The sequence below is a fragment of the Stegostoma tigrinum genome, chromosome 14, assembly GCF_030684315.1.
Source record: "Stegostoma tigrinum isolate sSteTig4 chromosome 14, sSteTig4.hap1, whole genome shotgun sequence".
Taxonomy (NCBI): domain Eukaryota; kingdom Metazoa; phylum Chordata; class Chondrichthyes; order Orectolobiformes; family Stegostomatidae; genus Stegostoma; species Stegostoma tigrinum.
Window position 1 is genome coordinate 61,253,996 of NC_081367.1, and position 18,202 is coordinate 61,272,197.

The 18,202-nt window shown below is 41.5% G+C and overlaps 1 protein-coding gene across 1 annotated transcript; it reads left to right on the forward strand.

The window, feature by feature from the left end:
* The first annotated feature begins 509 nt into the window (after nucleotides 1-509).
* LOC125457639 (extracellular calcium-sensing receptor-like) lies at nucleotides 510-8,645 on the forward strand. The gene is made up of 5 exons (XM_048542163.2): nucleotides 510-761; nucleotides 2,344-3,177; nucleotides 3,327-3,554; nucleotides 7,351-7,474; nucleotides 7,750-8,645. Exons 1-5 carry the CDS (start codon nucleotides 510-512, stop codon nucleotides 8,643-8,645), a joined length of 2,334 nt encoding a protein of 777 aa, XP_048398120.1.
* The last annotated feature ends 9,557 nt before the right edge of the window (nucleotides 8,646-18,202 follow it).

Genomic DNA, 18,202 nt, shown 5'->3' on the forward strand with positions numbered 1-18,202 from the left:
CTCGTATTTGCGCGGGTTTCCTCGGTTTCCTCCCACAGTGTGAACCTGCACAGGCTAGGTGGATTGCCCATGGTAAAATGCTTTGTGGTGTCAAATGATACATACGTCAGTTGGGTTAACATTGGTAAATGCGGGGTTCCAGGAATAGGGTGGGAGTATGGCTCGAGATGGGATGCTCTCGGAGAGTCGGTGCAGACTCGATGGACCGAATTACCTCTTTCCACGCTGTAGAGATTCTAACAGAAAAGATACACGTCTTCATTTTCTGGTTTTTGAGTGACGTGCTTAAAGAGCAAATTTAACGTTTTTGAATGCAATGTCCCAAAATAAGATGATTCTATGACTAAACAAGATGAATTCGGGCAGTTACTGCTTCTATTTGAATATGGGTCAATGCCGAATGATCATATATGTGAAATTTGAAAGAAAAATAAATCTTCTGTCAAGTCACATTTGTTTATTTTTTTCTCTATAGCTTTTGGCACAGGGTTTTTCGTTTTGTGCTGACGATGATTTTCGCCATTGAAGAAATTAACAAGGACCCAAGGCTGCTTCCTAATGTTACCTTAGGTTACCAGATTTATGACACCTGTACCATGCCGCATTTAACTCTGAAATCAACTTTTGAGTTTCTAAATAGAGGTGAAGACAAATCTTCCAATTGCCAAAGGTCCACTACGGTTTCAGCCATCGTCGGTGACTCTGGATCCTCGCAGTCTACAGCAATGGCTACTCTAGTCGGTCCATTCAGCGTCCCAATGGTAAGATATACAACATGGTAATATATAGATTAGCCGATGATCATATTGTTGTAAGAACAATGGGTTCTTCTACTTAGTAGAAAACCACCCCACAAAAAACCCTAAAATGCCTGAGAAACTCAGCAGTCCTGGTAGTATCTATACAGAGAAAGCAGAGTTAATGTTTTCGTTCCGATGACCGTTCTTGTTGATTTTTCTATTTACTGTATAAGTACTAGACGTTGATGCTCGTCTTTCCACATAAACTTCATTTGGGAACATTTATTAACTTAACTGTATTCAGTCACTAACTAATATTACCAATAACTGCAATGACATGCAGTCGGGCCCTTAATTTAATGCAATTTAAGTTAATTTAGTGCAATTCGATCAGATGACTTTCGCTTTGTTTCTAATTCATGATTAAGTGCAACAAAATAAAGCTATTTAGACGGCCATTAAAAATATTAAATTGACTATTATTTCGTAATGCAACCAGAGCGAGAAAAGAGAAGGCTGAATGATGCCTTGATAGAGATATTGTAGATTATGCAGCATTTCTGTATGTTAGATCTATCGAAGGAGCTTCAGCTTGTGTAGGTGTCCAGAACTAATGGACATAAAAATACGAGAGCTACTAATGACCTCAATAATAAATTTAGGTGAAATTGTCAGTGACAAGGAGGTAGAGCATCTGATGTATTTGAGGGGAATAGCATAGATGCAGCTGAAGGAAGACGGATGAGTACATGTGGAGAAAGTAATAGATTATATATTAATAGGGCGAGATGAGACGTAGGTAAGGGGATAAACTTAGGGGCATATTTATCATCAGGGAAGATGTCTTGTGAGGAAGGCCGTAACTGGAAACCATCAATGCAAGACAGTCACCAAGAAACCAACGGGTAATTGACAAGAAATTTATTTATCTAAAGACCGATGAGGATACAAAAGTGTTATCAATTGTGAGCATTTTTATTCATTGGATGTGGATGTCTCTGATAAGAAGGGTTTTGCCATCTATTGTTATTTGCTCGAGCACATTAGTTTGACATGTTGCCTAAATCACATTAAAAGAAGGAAGTAAGAAATTATATTATTGAATCACAGAATTATTTGATACATAAAGAGACTGTCCAACCATCCCTCTGTAAAAAGATTTTTGAAGGAACTGTCCAAATAACTCAAACTTACTGCTTTCTCCCCGATTAATATTTTCTATTTGTGCGTGTATATTAGCGGGATTGTTTTCCTTCCTTCGGGGAGAACAAGTTTGAATATTTATATGATCCAAGAACATGGAACCCAATACTCCTTGAATCATTTTACTCAACCCCCATTTTTTTCCCAAAGACTGGGAATTTGTAGCAAAAGCCAAAAATCCAATTAAAGCTCCGAAATTTCTTTAAAACAAAAACCGTGGAAGACAGGAAATGGTTCAAATTTTAGACATTCATCGAAATTTTCTGTTACCTCAATGCTTCTCCAAACTGTAGCATGTTCGGAATTATTTCCTGGATTTCAAGGGTAACACTGTCTGTATTTAACAGGATGTTAATAGACATAGGAAAATATAATCAGTTTCAATACCAACCTTCCATAGGTCAGCTACTTTTCCACCTGTGCATGCCTGAGTAACAGGAAGGAATATCCATCGTTTTTCAGAACCATACCGAGTGACTATTTTCAGGCAAGAGCCTTAGCCCATCTGGTAAAGCGTTTTGGTTGGACGTGGATCGGGACAATTAGGAATGATGATGATTATGGTAACTTTGGGATGCAAGCTTTCACCGAAACTGTCCAACAATTGGGCGTTTGCATTGCTTTCTCTGAATCTATTCACAGAACCTACCACAGAGGCAAGCTACTTCGAATCGTAGATACTATACGGAAATCTTTAACCAAAGTTGTTGTGGCATTCGTTGCGCCAGCTGAGATGACAGTTTTATTGAATGAAATCGTACTACAGAATGTGACTGGTATACAATGGATAGGAAGCGAGGCTTGGGTATCTTCACAATTTCTGCCCCAGGAAGAAAGTAGGTGCTTTGTCTCTGGCACAATCGGAGTTGCAATTCGACAGGCAGATATACCAGGATTGAGAGATTTTCTTTTGGACGTCCATCCTTCCATGTATCCAGGCAACCGTTTAGTGAAGGAGTTTTGGGAATCAACTTTCGGCTGTGTGCTGAGAGGCACAGATAACACAACAGCTCAAGTTCCCTCCAACAAGTGGATGGAATGTACCGGAGGAGAGAGTTTGCGGATGACGCACAATGAACTTACTGATGTCTCTCAGTACCGGGTTACTTATAATGTGTATAAAGCTACATATGCGATAGCCCATGCACTTCATGACATGCTATCGTGCAAAAATGGCAAAAATCAATTTCTGCAAACAGGTTGTACAAAAATCTCAAGTTTTCAACCCTGGCAGGTAAGCGGTCAATATTGTCTCCAGCTAAGTAAATTTTCATATGCTTATACATTTAAACAACTTTCACTTCAAATAACTTGTAGAATTAAATGCGACATTGAATGCTCCGAGTTTCTGTTAAAGCCTGAATGCTTTCCTCCATTTTAAAGCTTCTGCATTATATGAAAACAGTCAACTTCACGACCAAAATCGGTGAAAATGTCTATTTTGATCATAATGGAGACCCAGTGGCCACCTATGACATCGTAAACTGGCAACCCAACGCGGCTGGCGGCGTGGATATCGTCAGTGTTGGAGTCTATGACGGATCAGCCCCACCAGGCCAAGAAATTTTGATAAAGGATGAATCAGTTGTTTGGAGTGGAGACCAGATTACGGTAGGGACAGTAACAACAGTGCGACAAATGGCGTGGTTAAGATCGAAAATAGTAGTCAAGCACTTTACTGAATTAGTCTGTCCTGAAATTTCACGCGGAATAGAATGTACTACTTGGAAATGTAATGTAGGCATACTCAATTGAAACATTCAAGATGGCATTGGTTGAGTATTGGATAGAAATAACGTACAAGGGCGTGAGGAAAAAAAAACTAGGAGATGACGATTCATAACGATGCTCATTTAACGAGCCGGTGATAGGCGAAATATCCTCTTTCTATGTTGTAACATTTCTATGATTATGTGAAGGAATACGCATGATTGTTTGCTGTAGTTTTTGCACAAATTTTTAAAGACTGTGATATATGTTTTCAAAGGGAAGAATGCAATAGGAGGCTAACATTTCGGGAATACCCGAAGGCGGGGCATTCGTCGTTTTCTTTAACATCATCATCAATAACGTTATCAATTTGGTTGAATGAAATTCTTGCGACTGATTTCTAAACTTTTATATTGAAGATTTGCGATTTATAGGGACTATACTTCTTCCTCCCCTCCCCTTCCCGTAGAACAATATTAGCGGCCATTCTACCGTAAACCGACAGCACTTTGCTGAAAGCCAGGAGTCAACATGTCAGCAAATGTGTCTTGTCCTGTACTGGTTGGGAAAAGGAAAGAGTTCGGATATAAAACAGTCGAGGAACTCGTAGATAATATCATTTGGAAAGTTGAACGAGTCGGAAATTTTGCTCTCCGGAAGTCCAGCTTCCTAATTTGCCTTTGCATGGCAAAATTACTTGGGTGGGGGTGGGGTGGGAAGGGTAGAATTGCCTAGAAATGGGGCGAGGCCAAATTAAGTTGCTGTTTTAAGCAGTGGGTGCATTCCTTCTTTAGTTTTCCTATTTTTGGCATCATAGTCGGAATCACTCTCAAAGGAGCTTCTGTGACATTCCACTCTGTTGTCCTGCGCGCCCTGCTTTGTGCATGCCACATCATGCCGAAAGCCCCTTTTCTGACTTTTTTTTTCGAAGTCCTAACTTCTAGTCAAAAATAATTCAAGGGTCCACATAGGTATGCATTTGCCGGAAGAAAATATCAGAAATTCAATGCCAGGAGCATTGAGTTCAGAGGCACAGAGGTAATACATAATCTAAGATAGAAATTGCTGGAGAATTAGGTTTGGCAACATCTGTGGAGAGAAGACAATGTTTACGCTTCGACCCTGATGACTCTTCTTCAAAACTGATGAAGCCACCAGACTCGAAGTCTAACTTCTACTTTCTGACCACAGGTGTTGCCACGCCTGCCGCATTTCTCGAACACTTTCCGTTTTTGTTTCAGATCTCGAGCAAGCGCATTTCGATGCTCTATTTTACTACAGAATCAACACAAGCTGTTCAACAATCTGCTTGAAAATTGGATAGTTCAGCAAATACTTTATTTGTGAAGGCCACTATAATGTTTCGAAACCCTTGAATAACAATCAGTGAAATCACACCACCGCCAAGAAAATCTCTCCAATGATTATTACCTTTGATCAGTAAATAAATAAATACATCTTATATGTACGAATTACTGATTGACTTGGAGATGAGAATTCAAAATCCGATGGCAGCGCCACCATTAGTGAGATTTCGCATTGGAACCTAAAAGTGGGCCTGAAAGAAAACTCAATAGAAAAACAAGAAATAACAAATCTTTTGATTATTGTATTTTCTGGTCAGCAGGGGGTGCGCAGAGTTGTAATTATCAAGTGTCATGTGCCACAGTCTAAACGGACTGATATTGATCAATGTAGAATTATATCATAGTGACTTATAATGATGCCGCAGCATGATTCGCCTAATGACAAAAATACTTCTCAATCAGGAAAAAAAGTTGTTTATCTTGGTGGGGTGAAAGTTACTTAAAAATTGTCAACAGCATCTGCTGGCAAAAAAAGAAACTCATTTTCTCCCTTACGATCTTATCCTATTATTTTCATGCCCACTGGGACTGTATAACCACCAGTCGAGCGTTGCTAAAATTAAGATGAGATCAAGTTGCTCTCTACATTTGACAGCCAGTGTTGTGGAGCTATACCCCTTGCGTGACGATAGCCAGGACCAACACGTTTTTTTTCTGAGACAGTAGGAACTGCCGATGCTGGAGAATCTGAGATAACAAGGTACAGACCTGGATGAACACAGCAGGCCAGGCAGCATCAGAGAAGCAGGAAAGTTGACGTTTCGAGAAGGGTCCCGACCCGAAACGGCAACTTTCCTGCTCCTCTGCTGTTGCCTGGTCTGCTGTGTTCCTCCAGCTCCACACTGTGTTATCTCTGACTCCGGCATCTGCCGTTCTTACTGTCTTTATTTCCGAGTGATCTATATGCGTCCGATTCAAATATAACAGGAGCGAAATTAGTTGCATTTAACAGCAACCAATCAGTCTGTTCAGATATGTTATTACGCGTTTCTGAAGCAGGTGGACCTAGAATCTGGGTCTACTGGCTCAGAGGCAGGGACACTACCGTTGCACCACAAGAAACCAAGCACCCGAGCTTCAATTGCAGAGAATCAACGCTGGAACAGACAATTCAGCGCGTGCTACCGGCAGCGTGATTTGGTGTGCATTACTCTTAACATCGTCCCGTGCAAATTCTCTGGATCTGTTATTTAAAAGTATTAACTGAGTTAGCATTTATTGCACTGCCAACAACCTCTGCGTGAATATGTAATTCGTCCTGTCTTCCCATTGGACCGTTAAATTCAGTTGCAGAATGTGATCGCCAGCCGATACCTATTTCCGAACTCGAATTGCCCTCAGTTAAGTGGCTTGATGTCCGAAGTTTAAGAATCAACTTCATTGGTGTTAGTTTGGAAACATGCAGTAGTTAAGCCCGTTATGGTCGGCAGATGTTCTCCTCTCAAGGAGATAACTAATAACAAAGCGGTAGTTTCCTGATTACTATTCTTATGCAGAATCTTAGCTGTACCTTTATTTTTTAATTAGATGCAAACTCCTCTGTTACTGTAGTCGGATTGACACTTAATGTCGTAGACTTCCCTGAGAGCAGGAAAGATTTCCTCCATCGACTCTCGCATTCCGTTAATACACTGCAGAACAAAAATCATATTATCTCACAATGCGCTCTGCCCTTACAAAATTTCTCCTCAAAATTACATCCGGCAATACTGCCAACTTTCTGGCGAATATGGGCTGCGTCCGTTCTCGCTCCAATGTAACCCGTAGATTTTCCGAGCACAGCAATCACAGCATAAAAATACAGTCATGTTCTTGATTGTTTAATTTCCATGCTGCCATTTCAAATACTTCCGTAGAAATTTCAGTTACACCTCCCCCAAATCCTCCTCTCGTATTTCTAATGAGCTCAAATTTCTGGCAGGCATCAGTAAGGGCTTTCGTGGTGGGAGCATTTCTACCTCTAGATCAGCAGGCGCGGATCAAATCCCACCTGCTCCAGAAACGTGTGATCGCATCTCTGAACGGTTTGATTGGGTAAATGCTCCTAACGGCTCCAGAGCAGGGCGTTCTTGTGGAACAGTGGAAGTGTGTTTACGACGAAGCCAGGAATTTCCGGTTCCCACCTGCATCGGAGGTCTGCAATAGCATCTCATATCAAGTCCTCTGCCTTTCTGCTTTACATTTTGAGCTCCAATAACATTCAGCAACCGATGTGAAGCTAACACGTTTATATTGTCTTGAATTCACTTTAGCATCGTTTTGTAATTAAATGTAAAGAATACAATCTTACAGGACAATTTAAACAAAAGAAACCTTTCTGTTCTTACAAGGCTCCAAGAGCAGTTTGCTCCGAAAGCTGCCCGAAAGGGACGAGGAAAGCAACAAGGAAAGGGCAACCCCTTTGCTGCTTTGACTGCATAAAGTGCGCTGATGGTGAAATGAGTAACATCACTGGTAAGGAACAACAAGGGGATTCATTAAATGGAAAGAGAGAAAATGAAGGCGTTCCCAGAGAAAGCTTTTCAGTATTCATTGCATTGCAAGTAATAAACAAATCACTGCTCTACTCGCAGTGTTACTAGCAAAACGACAGCGGGGGAAGTATTTCTGCTGATTTCTTTGATAGCTATATAATATAATATAAACTCAGGTCTGCCTTACGAGATTCAGGTGTGTTTTCTTTAACAGCTAAATTCATTTTGTGATCATTTTTATTTTCTTCCATTTAGATTCACCAGATTGCATTAAATGCCCTTGGGAATACCGGTCCAACTGGAGACGAGACGAATGCATTTTAAAGGACATTGAGTTTCTTTCTTTTGGCGATCTTTTGGGGATTATTTTGATGACTTTGGCATTTCTCGGCGCCTCCATCACAATAGGCGTACTTGTTTTGTTTTATGTTCACAGAAATACTCCAATTGTCAAAGCCAACAACTCCGAGTTGAGCTTTTTGCTGCTTTGCGCATTGACTCTATGTTTTCTGTGCTCAGTGACATTCCTTGGAGAACCTTCCCGCTGGTCTTGTATATTGCGTCACACAGCATTTGGTGTCATTTTTGTTCTTTGCATTTCGTGTGTTTTGAGTAAAACAGTTGTTGTGGTGATGGCGTTTAATGCGGTCCTTCCCAGCAACAACATGATGAGATGGTTTGGACCTACACAGCAGCGTTTATCGGTGTGTGTCCTTACACTGATGCAATGTTTAATATGCACAGTCTGGCTAAGAACATCACCTCCTTATCCTTCAAAGAACAGTAATTATTTCAGTGAAATAATTGTTTTTGAATGCAATGTAGGCTCGCCGATAGCCTTTTATTGTGTATTGGGTTATATTGGATTTCTGTCTTGTGTGTGTTTTGTGGTTGCTTTTCTAGCTCGACAACTTCCAAACAATTTCAATGAAGCTAAACACATAACTTTTAGTATGCTTATCTTTTGCGCTGTGTGGATAACTTTTATTCCAGCGTATATTAGCTCTCCTGGTAAATATGCTGTAGCTGTGGAAGTCTTTGCGATTTTAGCATCCAGTTATGGATTAATCTTCTGTATTTTTGCTCCCAAATGCTTCATTATCCTGCTGAGAAAAGACAGAAATACAAAGAAGCAGATGATGGTTAAATGACTTCCAAGGACCTTTATTTATTCCACCCAAGCTTCGTAACTTCATGTCGGTGAAGCAAACTTATTCACTGAAATTATATGCTATCATACTAATTTAATGTCATGGATTTTAATGCTAAAATGAATTTTACAGCCCTTATAAAATATGGATTTTTTTCGTCAAAATGTGAAATGAATTCTTAATATTGCGGTTGTATGTAGTAGCATGAGGTAATCAGATTGTAAGTAGCCTTAATTTCTTCTTTCACAGTGTGAACAAGTCTGGGTTTGCAGCAGAGGAATCTGTGTGGGAAGTAGGATAGAGCACAGATGGGAGACAATCACAGATGGAGCAGAGTGGAATAGTGCATTAATTCTTCAGTGTTAAAATGTGAGCCAAATAGTTTGATATTTTTAGAAATGAATGTAATGTACCACAAACATGCTCTTGAAATAATTTTGTTTGGTGCGATTTCATTTCTTTACAACAAGCCTTAGGTAACTGTCTGCGTGGAGTTTGCACATTCTCCCCGTGTCTGCGTGGGTTTCCTTCGGATGCTCCGGTTTGGTCCCACAGTCCAAAGATGTGCAGGCGAGTTGGATCGGCCATACTAAATTGCCCGTAGTGTTCAGGGGTGTGTGGGTTATAGGGGGATGGGACTGGGTGGGATGCTCCAAAGGCCAGTGTGGACTTGTTGGGCCGAAGGGCCTGTTTCCACACTGTAGGGAATCAAATCTAATCTAAAAAAATACAAAAGCTTTGTGCCACATAATATCTGATTGCCTCTATTTATAAGCCAGCTTGCCTCTTTAAAGCAACATCATTGTTTGGTTGATAACTTTGTTCTGTTTTGAAATCATAAATCTCCCTGTTCAGTATAATGCTAGATTACAAAGAGAGAGCTCGCGATAAGGTATCAGAAGTGGCTTTGTGTCTCCAAATCTCACTTCAACCAGAAAGTTGTGATTCAATAACGACTCCAATGAGCAAATCTCAACAAACTGGATTGATGTTGCGGTGCAGTGCTAAGAGCATATTTCTGGACAGGAATTGCAATTTTTTGAATGAGACCTAAAACCAAGGTTCTCTTTGCTCATGCAGCCATATTTCAGATATGTTCTCGTATCGTTTTGAACTTGAGAATTGAGATAGCCAGGCGTCCTGTGGAAAACAAAACCCTCAATCAATTTCACCGACTACTTGCCCATTATCGCATTTTAGTTTCTAAAGCCTTACTCTGCAAGCTCTCTGCCCTGTTTCCAGTATTAGAATATTGGCTGCACGTCTATCTTAATTTACACTTGCTACTTTTGGTTGCTAGCTTCTATACAACTTGAGCTGTGATTTGCTTCGCTTGCATGTGGTTCGACACTTCTGAAAATCACATGCACATAAGATGTACGCCTTTTAGGTAACAGCCTTTGGATTATATCTACAGTTTTTAAATGGCTTTGGGCCTTTTGTGGTGCAGTGGTAGTGCCTAACCTCTGGGTGAGGAAGCCTGCGTTCAATTCTCAGCCATTCCAGAAGTGAGCAATAATATCTCTGAACAGGCTATTTAGAAAATGTCTTGAAATAGTCTTGGACGTTGACAAGGACAAGTAAGCGTAAACACAACGGAAGAGAATTCAAATCTCAGTGAGCTGAGTATTGCTCTGTCGCCGGTGAAATTGAATCAAACTCAGGATCTTATGGTTACACTAGTTTGTGCTCACCTTCAAGCCAAATTATCCAGGTTCTGTTTCCACCTCTCTTGGAATTGTGTCATAACAAATATGAAGAGATTGTTAAAAATAACTGTAAAGGTGAGTTAAACTAATTTCGGTGAAGGAGGTGACTGGTGGTATTAATGCTGGACTAGCAATCCAAACACCAAGGTAACGTACTGGGGACAGTGTGTCCCACTCCAGTAGATGCTGAAATTTGAATTGAACAAAATCTGGAATTAATAGACGAATAATTGACTCAGCCGTTTCACAAATGTCCTTTAGGGAAAGAAAACTACTGACCAAGATGTGGTTAATCCTCTACTGCCCTCTGAAATGTCTTAGCAAACCATTCATTTACATCAATCAGAGATACAAAGGAATGACATCTCATAGGCCACCTGACATCCACCAAGGCAGAAGTATGACGACGGCAAAAACAGTTCTCCTGTCCCCTTGCTTACATCAGGGGATGAGTCCAAACTTTGGGAGAGGTGTCACACAACCAAGCCCAGCAGAAGCCTACATAGTCACACTCACAGAATCATGTCTTAAACACAATGTTCCAAACAATGCCATCACTGTCCTGTGGTATGCTCTGTCCGACTAACTAGACAGAGTTAGCAGATGTGATGATGATGCAGTGGTATGCATTCGAAAGTGTGCTGGCGTAGGAGTTCTCAACATTGACTCCAGACCCCATGGCATTTCATGGCATTAGGATAAAAAACGTTTAAGAAGTTCTCCTACTGATTATAGCATATCACCTCGTCTTACCCTTTTCCTACCCCTGCCTCATGCCCCAACACCCCCAGCTAATGAATTAATGCTTCTCCATTTTGAACAGCACTTGGGGGAAGCCCTGAGGGTGGAAAAAGCACAGAATGAACTCTGAGCTAGGACTTCAATGTCTACTTCTAAAAATGGATCATCAACATCATACTGACTGGCTCTGTAGCGGGTGGTGAAGGAGCCATCAAGAGGGAACAAACATACATGACCTCAACCTCACCAAACTATCTGGCACAGGTAAATCTCTTCAAGGTAGTACAGGTAGAGATGAAGTACCATTTTCACATTGAGAAAACTCTAATACAGCCAATTCCACTATTGCCATCCAGCCAGGAGATCAACCTCAGTTCAATGAAGAGTGCAGAAAAGGTTTTCAGGGAAAAACTAGGCAAACCTAGAACACAGACAGCACAGTATGGAGCTGGAAGAACACAGCAGGCCAGGCAGCATCAGAGAAGCAGGAAAGTTGACATTTCAGGTTTGGACTCTTCTTCAGAAATGGGTAGGGGAAGGGAGCTGGGAAATAAATAGAGGATGGGTGCAGCTAAGGAAGGTAGGTGGGATGGTAATAGGTGAGTGCAGGGAGGGAGTTGTGGGGATTGGTCAGTGGGATAGGTGGGGCAGATAGGTAGGAGAGAGGATGGATAGGCTGTGTCAGGTCAAGGAGGCGAGGGTGAGAGGGAGGTTGAATATGTGATGAGGCGTACTGAGATTTTAAAGCATGTGAATTCCATGTTTAGGTTATTGGGCTGTAGGCTCCCGAGACAGAATATGAAGTGTTGCTCCTTCAGTTTGCGGGCTGCATCATTGTGTCATTGGAAGAGGCGTCATCCCATGTTCAACTCTCGCTCTCATCCCCAAATCCTTGACCTGCCACAATCTGTCCGTCTTATTTACTACCAATCCTCACCACCCATCCCACTAACCACTCCCACTACTCCCCACCCGTACTCACTGTTCACCATCCCACTTACCTTCCGCAGCCCTAACCCTCCTCTAATTCTCCTTTCTCTTCCCCCTTCCCATTTCTGAAGAAGGGTCCAACTGAAAAAGTCAAACTTTCCTGGTCCTGTGATGCTGCCTGGCCTGCTGTTTTCATCCAACTCCATACTGTGCCTGTGACTCCAGCATCTGCAGTTCTTGCTATACCTTGAAATTAGGTGTCTGCCTGGTATACCTATGGACAGGATTACTTGCATGCAAAATCACAGCATGAAGCAGCAGGTGGTTCCACAACCAACAGAGTAGATTTACATTCTGCAGTCCTGCTGCATCCAGTAATGAATGGGCGAAGGATAACTAAACAATCATCGGAGAAGTGGGCTCCACAAACATCTCCATCCCATTAATGGTGAAGACAACCTATCAGTACAAAAGATCAAGCAGAAATACTTGCTACAATCTTCAGCTAGAAATGCCGTAGATGATCCATCCCAATCCTGTCTAGAGCTTCCCAGCTTCACCGTTGCCAGTCTTCAGCCGATTCAATCCAGTCCACATGATATCAAGAAATGGGTGGAAGCACCAACCAAAGTCTATGAACCAGCAAGTGGGAAGTAAACACAACTGCCAGTCAATGTTCAACTTCTAAAGAAGAGAATCTAAGCATTACCCCATAGTATGCTGTTCCCACACTGTCAACATTCTGGAGGTTTCCATTAACGAGAAGCTGAACTCGACCAATCATACAGGTACTTTCTCTACACGAGCAGCTCAGAAGCTAGTTACAGCCAGCAGCTCACCTCTTACATCCACAAAGCCTGTCTATCATCAGCAAGGCACAAGTCGGGAATGTTCTCGAATACTCCCATGTACGTTAGTGCAGCTCCAACAACATTCAAGTGTCTCGACACCACCCAGAACTAAAGCATCTGATTTGATCCACAAATATTTACTTCCTCCACTAACGATACCCAGTAACAGCCATTACAAGGTGAGCTACACAAATTCAGTATTGTGGGTCTATCCAAATTGTTTTGCATTGGCACAAAGGATGGGATGGTTGACAGTTTATGTTCACTGGATAGTGTAGCATAACTTGGAAACGGCAGTTGTAACAAATGTAATTTTGTAATACGGGAGACCGTGAAACTGAATGTGAAAATATGGAATATATCTAAAATGGAACACACGTGCAAATGTGAGAATATGAGAAGAAATAAGTGCCATGGTGACAAGTTTCCCTCTTAACCACTCACTATGCATGCCTGAAAGTATATAGCTGTTCCCTTCAGTGCTATTTTGTCAAAATCCTGGAAATCACACCGCTGGCGTTGCGGGTCTGTTTGCACAAAAGGGATTGCAGTAGTTCTAAAAGTATTTTCACTACATCTTCTCACGGGTAAATAGTGCAAGACAACTAAGGATAAGCAATAAAATCTGGCCAAGGCAATGACGCCTACATCCCATGAATGAATGTTGGCTTCGAGGGCAGCAGCAGGGATATCTTACTGCAGTTGTACAACATCTTGGTGAGAGCAACCTGGAATGTTGTGTGCAGTTTCAATCTCCTTATCTGAGGAAGGATGTTCTGGCTAAGGAGTGAGTGCAAATGCTTACAAGCATTAATCAGTCTGATTCGTGTGATGGCAAGACTGATGAATGAAGAGAGATTGGATCAATTAAGGCTATATTCACGGAGTTGAGAAGAATGATGGAGGATCTTATAGAAAGCTATTAATGTCTAAATGGTATGGACAGATTGAATACAGAAAGGATGTTTCTGACGACAACAAAAAAAAAAACCAGAACCAGAGTTGCAGTGTTAAGATAGGACTGTGATAAGGAGGAATTTCTACATTCAGCAAGTGGTTGAGCTGTGGAGTTCATTACCACAAAGAATGGCTGAGGCCAAAACATTAAACATTTTCAAGACAAAGATTGATATAAACCTTAGTGCTAAAGGGATTATGGGGTATAGGGGGAAAGCAAAAAGAAGGTGAATAGGATAATCAACTATGATCATACTGAATGACAAAACAGGATGGAAGGATCAAATCCTTTTCCTTTTTTGTATATTTCTATGTTACATAGGAACATTTACTGAAATTATAAAGAGTACGCAACATATCAGGGAATCTTTTTATGGTGACATTACAGCTCTTGCTCTCAAATAGAGAGGCGATGGCCTCATATTATTTTTGCTAGAATATTAATTTGGAGGCTCACGTAATGTTTTGGGGATTCAGCTATGAATTTCCCATGGCAGATGGTGGAATTCAAAAACAATAAAATCCGAATTCAGGAGTCCAATAATGGGCATGGAACCATTGCTGATTGTGGCAAAAATTAACAAATGGTACAAAAACGTCCTTTGGAGAAGGAAACTGCTGCCCTTACTTGGTGATTCCAGACCTACAACAGTATAGTTGCACTCTGAGAAATCAGGTGTCGGCAATATGTGCTGGCCTGCCCTGTGATGCCCACATCCTGTGAATGAATGAAATAAAGGTTCTGTTTAGAACAAGTCAATTTTTGGTCTCTGGCCTCTATCCAACACTTCCAGAGTCTTCTGCATTTGATTACACAGCTGGATAAGTTCACTTTCAAGCTTAATGTGTGGTTTATCAGTGAAAGCTACTGCTTATTGATTCTTTCCAAGTAACGAGTCACATCATGATCAATTATGCTATGACATTCTGATTGGCTTTCATTTGTCAACGATTCCTGCTGATTGGTTTAAAGAATGCATGCTAAACCTTATATTGATCTAGTCAATGGAAAAGGCGATGGCAAAAACGCCCCTGTTGACGCTGCAAAGTCCTCCGAACTAACACCTGGGGGACACTGCCAAAAAGGGGAGAGCTGCAACACAGCAAAAGACTGACATTACCATACTTACGGTATAATTCTTAGCCGATATGGTGGTCCCCAACACTAGCATTACTATTCTGGATATATCCTGTGCCACAAGCAGGTGAGACTTGTCAGAGGTGTTGGTAGAATGGGATGCAGCCAGGGGGGTGCTGTCCTGGGATTTCTCAATGTTTAGTCCGGACTCCACGACTTCTCATGTCTTCAGGTTAAACATGGGCAAGGAAACCATCTGCTGATTATTATGTACCATCCTCCCTCGGCTGATGAATCAGTATCTGTTCTGGGTAGAACAATGTTTGGAAGAAGCACTGACGATGGGAATGGTGCAAAATGTACTCTATGTGGGTGATTTCAATGTCCACCACCAGGAGTAGATTGGCAGCAGGACTACTGATCAACTGGTCCGGTCTGAAAGCACATAGCTGCTGAGTCTGTTACAGGTGGCGAGGGAGCAAGCAAGGGGGGAGAAATCAATTTCCTTCTTTACACTCTGCTGGCTACAAATACATGTACTCATGACAGTATCAGTAGGAGTGACTGCTGCACAGGCATTGTTAAGCTGAAATCCCACCTTCAGTTGAGAAAATCTTCATCGTGTTTTGTTACACCATTACCATGTGAACGGATCTAGCAACTGAAGACTGGGTATGCATGAAACGCTGTGGGCCATCAACAGAAGCGGAATTTTAATCCAGTACAATTTGCAAACTCATGGAACAACAAATCCCCCCATTCAGCCATTACCATCAAGCCAGGGAATCAAGCCTGGTCAAATGAAGTGTGCAGGAGGAAATGACAGGAAAAGCCCAGGCAGACCTAAAACCTAGGTGTCAACCAGGTGAAGCTACCAAATGGGATCACTTGCATGTCATGCATCATAAGTAAAAGGGCTAGACAGACCTAAGCAATCCCACAACCAACTGGTCAGAGCTAAGATCTGCAGTCCTGGCATATCCGGCTGTGAATGGTCGTGATAAATCAAATAACTCACTTGGGGATTCATTGTCATCCTCAATGATGCAAGAGCCTAACACATCAATATAAAAGATAAGGCTGAAGCATAAGCTGTAACCTTCAGCTGGATGTGCCAAGTGAATGACCCATCACGGCTTTCGCCAGTGGTCCCTAGCATCACAGATGCTAGTTTTCAGTCAATTCGATTTACTGGACGTGATATCAGGAAATGTTGGATGCTCAGGATACTGCAAAGGATCTGGGCCCTGACAATATTCCAGCAAAATTACTGAATACTTCTGCTCGAGAACTTGCTGCTCTCCTGGCTAAGCCATTCTTGGACAGTTACAAAACTTGCATCTACCTGACAATATGACAAAATGCCCATGTATATCCAGCACCTGAAAAACAGCACTATTCCAACCCAGCCAATGAACATTACATCAGCCTACTCTTGGTCATCACTAAAATTATAAAAGAAATTCCATCAACAATTCAATTAAGGAGTACCTGCTCAGAAATAACCTGTAGATCAACACCTAGTTTGGGTTCTGCCGAAGAAGCTCCTGACCTCATTACAACTTACGTTCAAACATGCATAAAAATACTGAATTCCAGAGGTGAAATGAGAGTGACAGCCCTTGGTACAAAGGCCACAATCAACTGAATGTGGCATCAAGAAGCCCGAGCAAAACTGGAATAGATGAGAACTGGGGAAAACTCACCACTCGATGGAGACATACCTGGTTTACAGCAAAGTGGTTGTGGCACTAGGAGGAGAGTCATCTCAGCTCTAGGACATTCCTTTAGGAGTTCCTCAGGGCAATGTGTAAGCCCAACCATCTTCAGCTGTTTCATCCATGACCTTCCCTCCATCATGACGTCAGAAGTGGGAATGCTCACTGGTTGTAGCACAATGTTTAGCACCATTCTCCACTCCTCTGATACTGAAGGAGTCATGTTCATATGCAACAAGATCTGGACAATATCCAGGATTAGACTGACAAGTGGCAAATAACATTTTTGTGCCACACAAATGCCAGGCAATGACAATATTCTCCTTGATAGTCAATGGTGTTACCATCACCATTTTTCTATTATCACCATCCTGTGGGTTACTGCTCAAGTGCCTTCACTGGTTCTTTAAGGTATGATCAATATGAATAAGGGAAGACATGTGCACTTTGATATAAAACAAGTAAAATAACTTTATCTACTTTAGTAAAATTGCAAATGAATGAGTGAATGTATTAGCTGAAAATATCTTAGACAAATGCAAACCAAAGAGTGAATCTATTAACTTAAGTGACTTCAGATGCATTCAACAAGTGTGTCTTCCATCTTTATGCTCATCCAGGCCTCTTTGAAATGGTTGCACCTTCTTGAAAAACAGCCTTTTCTCACATACTGTTCCACTTTCCTTCGATTGCTTGTTGACATGATGGAGGGAAGGTTATGGATGAAACAGCTGAAGATGGTTGGGCTTAGGATGTTGCGCTGAGGAACTCCTAAATGGATATCCTAGAGCTGAGATGACTCTCCTCCAAGCGCCACAACCACTTTGCTGTAAACCAGGTATGTCTCCAACCAGTGGTGAGTTTTCCTCAGTTCTCATCTATTCCAGTTTTGCTCGGGCTTCTTGATGCCACATTCGGTTGAATATGGCCTTAATACCAAGGGCTGTCACTCTCATTAAACCTTCTTGATCTGGTTTGAAGATATCATTTTATTTATCATATGCTACAAATAACATTGAAAAGAAACTCATTTGGACTCACCATATGAATGCAGTGTCTACAAGAGCAGGTGAGAAGCTTAGAATATGGAGGTGAGTAACTTACCTCCTGACTCCCCAAATTCTGTCCACAATTTATAAGACACTGTCAGGAGTGCCATGAAATATCCCTATTTGCCTGAACAGGTGCAACCAAATAACACTCAAGACGATTGACACCATACTGAATAAAGCAGCCTACTTCATTGGTACCAATGTAAGCATCAGTATGTTTGCCTCCAAGCCATTCAAAATCCTGATCTGGAAATGTACACTGTTGCTTACTGTCACTGGCTCAAAATTCTAGAACTCCCTCCATCAGGGAACTGTTCGTCTACCTTTAGCACGTGGAGTGCAATGGCTATAGAAGATAAATCATCATCGCCTTCTCAAAAACAAATGCATGCAGGCACTAAATGCTGGCCAGCCAGTGACGTGTGAATAATAATAAAAAAATCTGTTTGGCAGTCATATATTCCGATACGCTCAGTCAACACATTGCATTGAGCGAGAACAAACTAAAGGTTTGTACAGCT

Coding starts and splice junctions, on each gene's coding strand:
- LOC125457639 (XM_048542163.2), top strand. CDS start 510: ATGATTTTCGCCATTGAAGAAATTAACAAGGACCCAAGGCTGCTTCCT. Junction 762..2,343: donor GTCCATTCAGCGTCCCAATG/GTAAGATATACA, acceptor AACCTTCCATAG/GTCAGCTACTTTTCCACCTG. Junction 3,555..7,350: donor GGAGTGGAGACCAGATTACG/GTAGGGACAGTA, acceptor TGTTCTTACAAG/GCTCCAAGAGCAGTTTGCTC.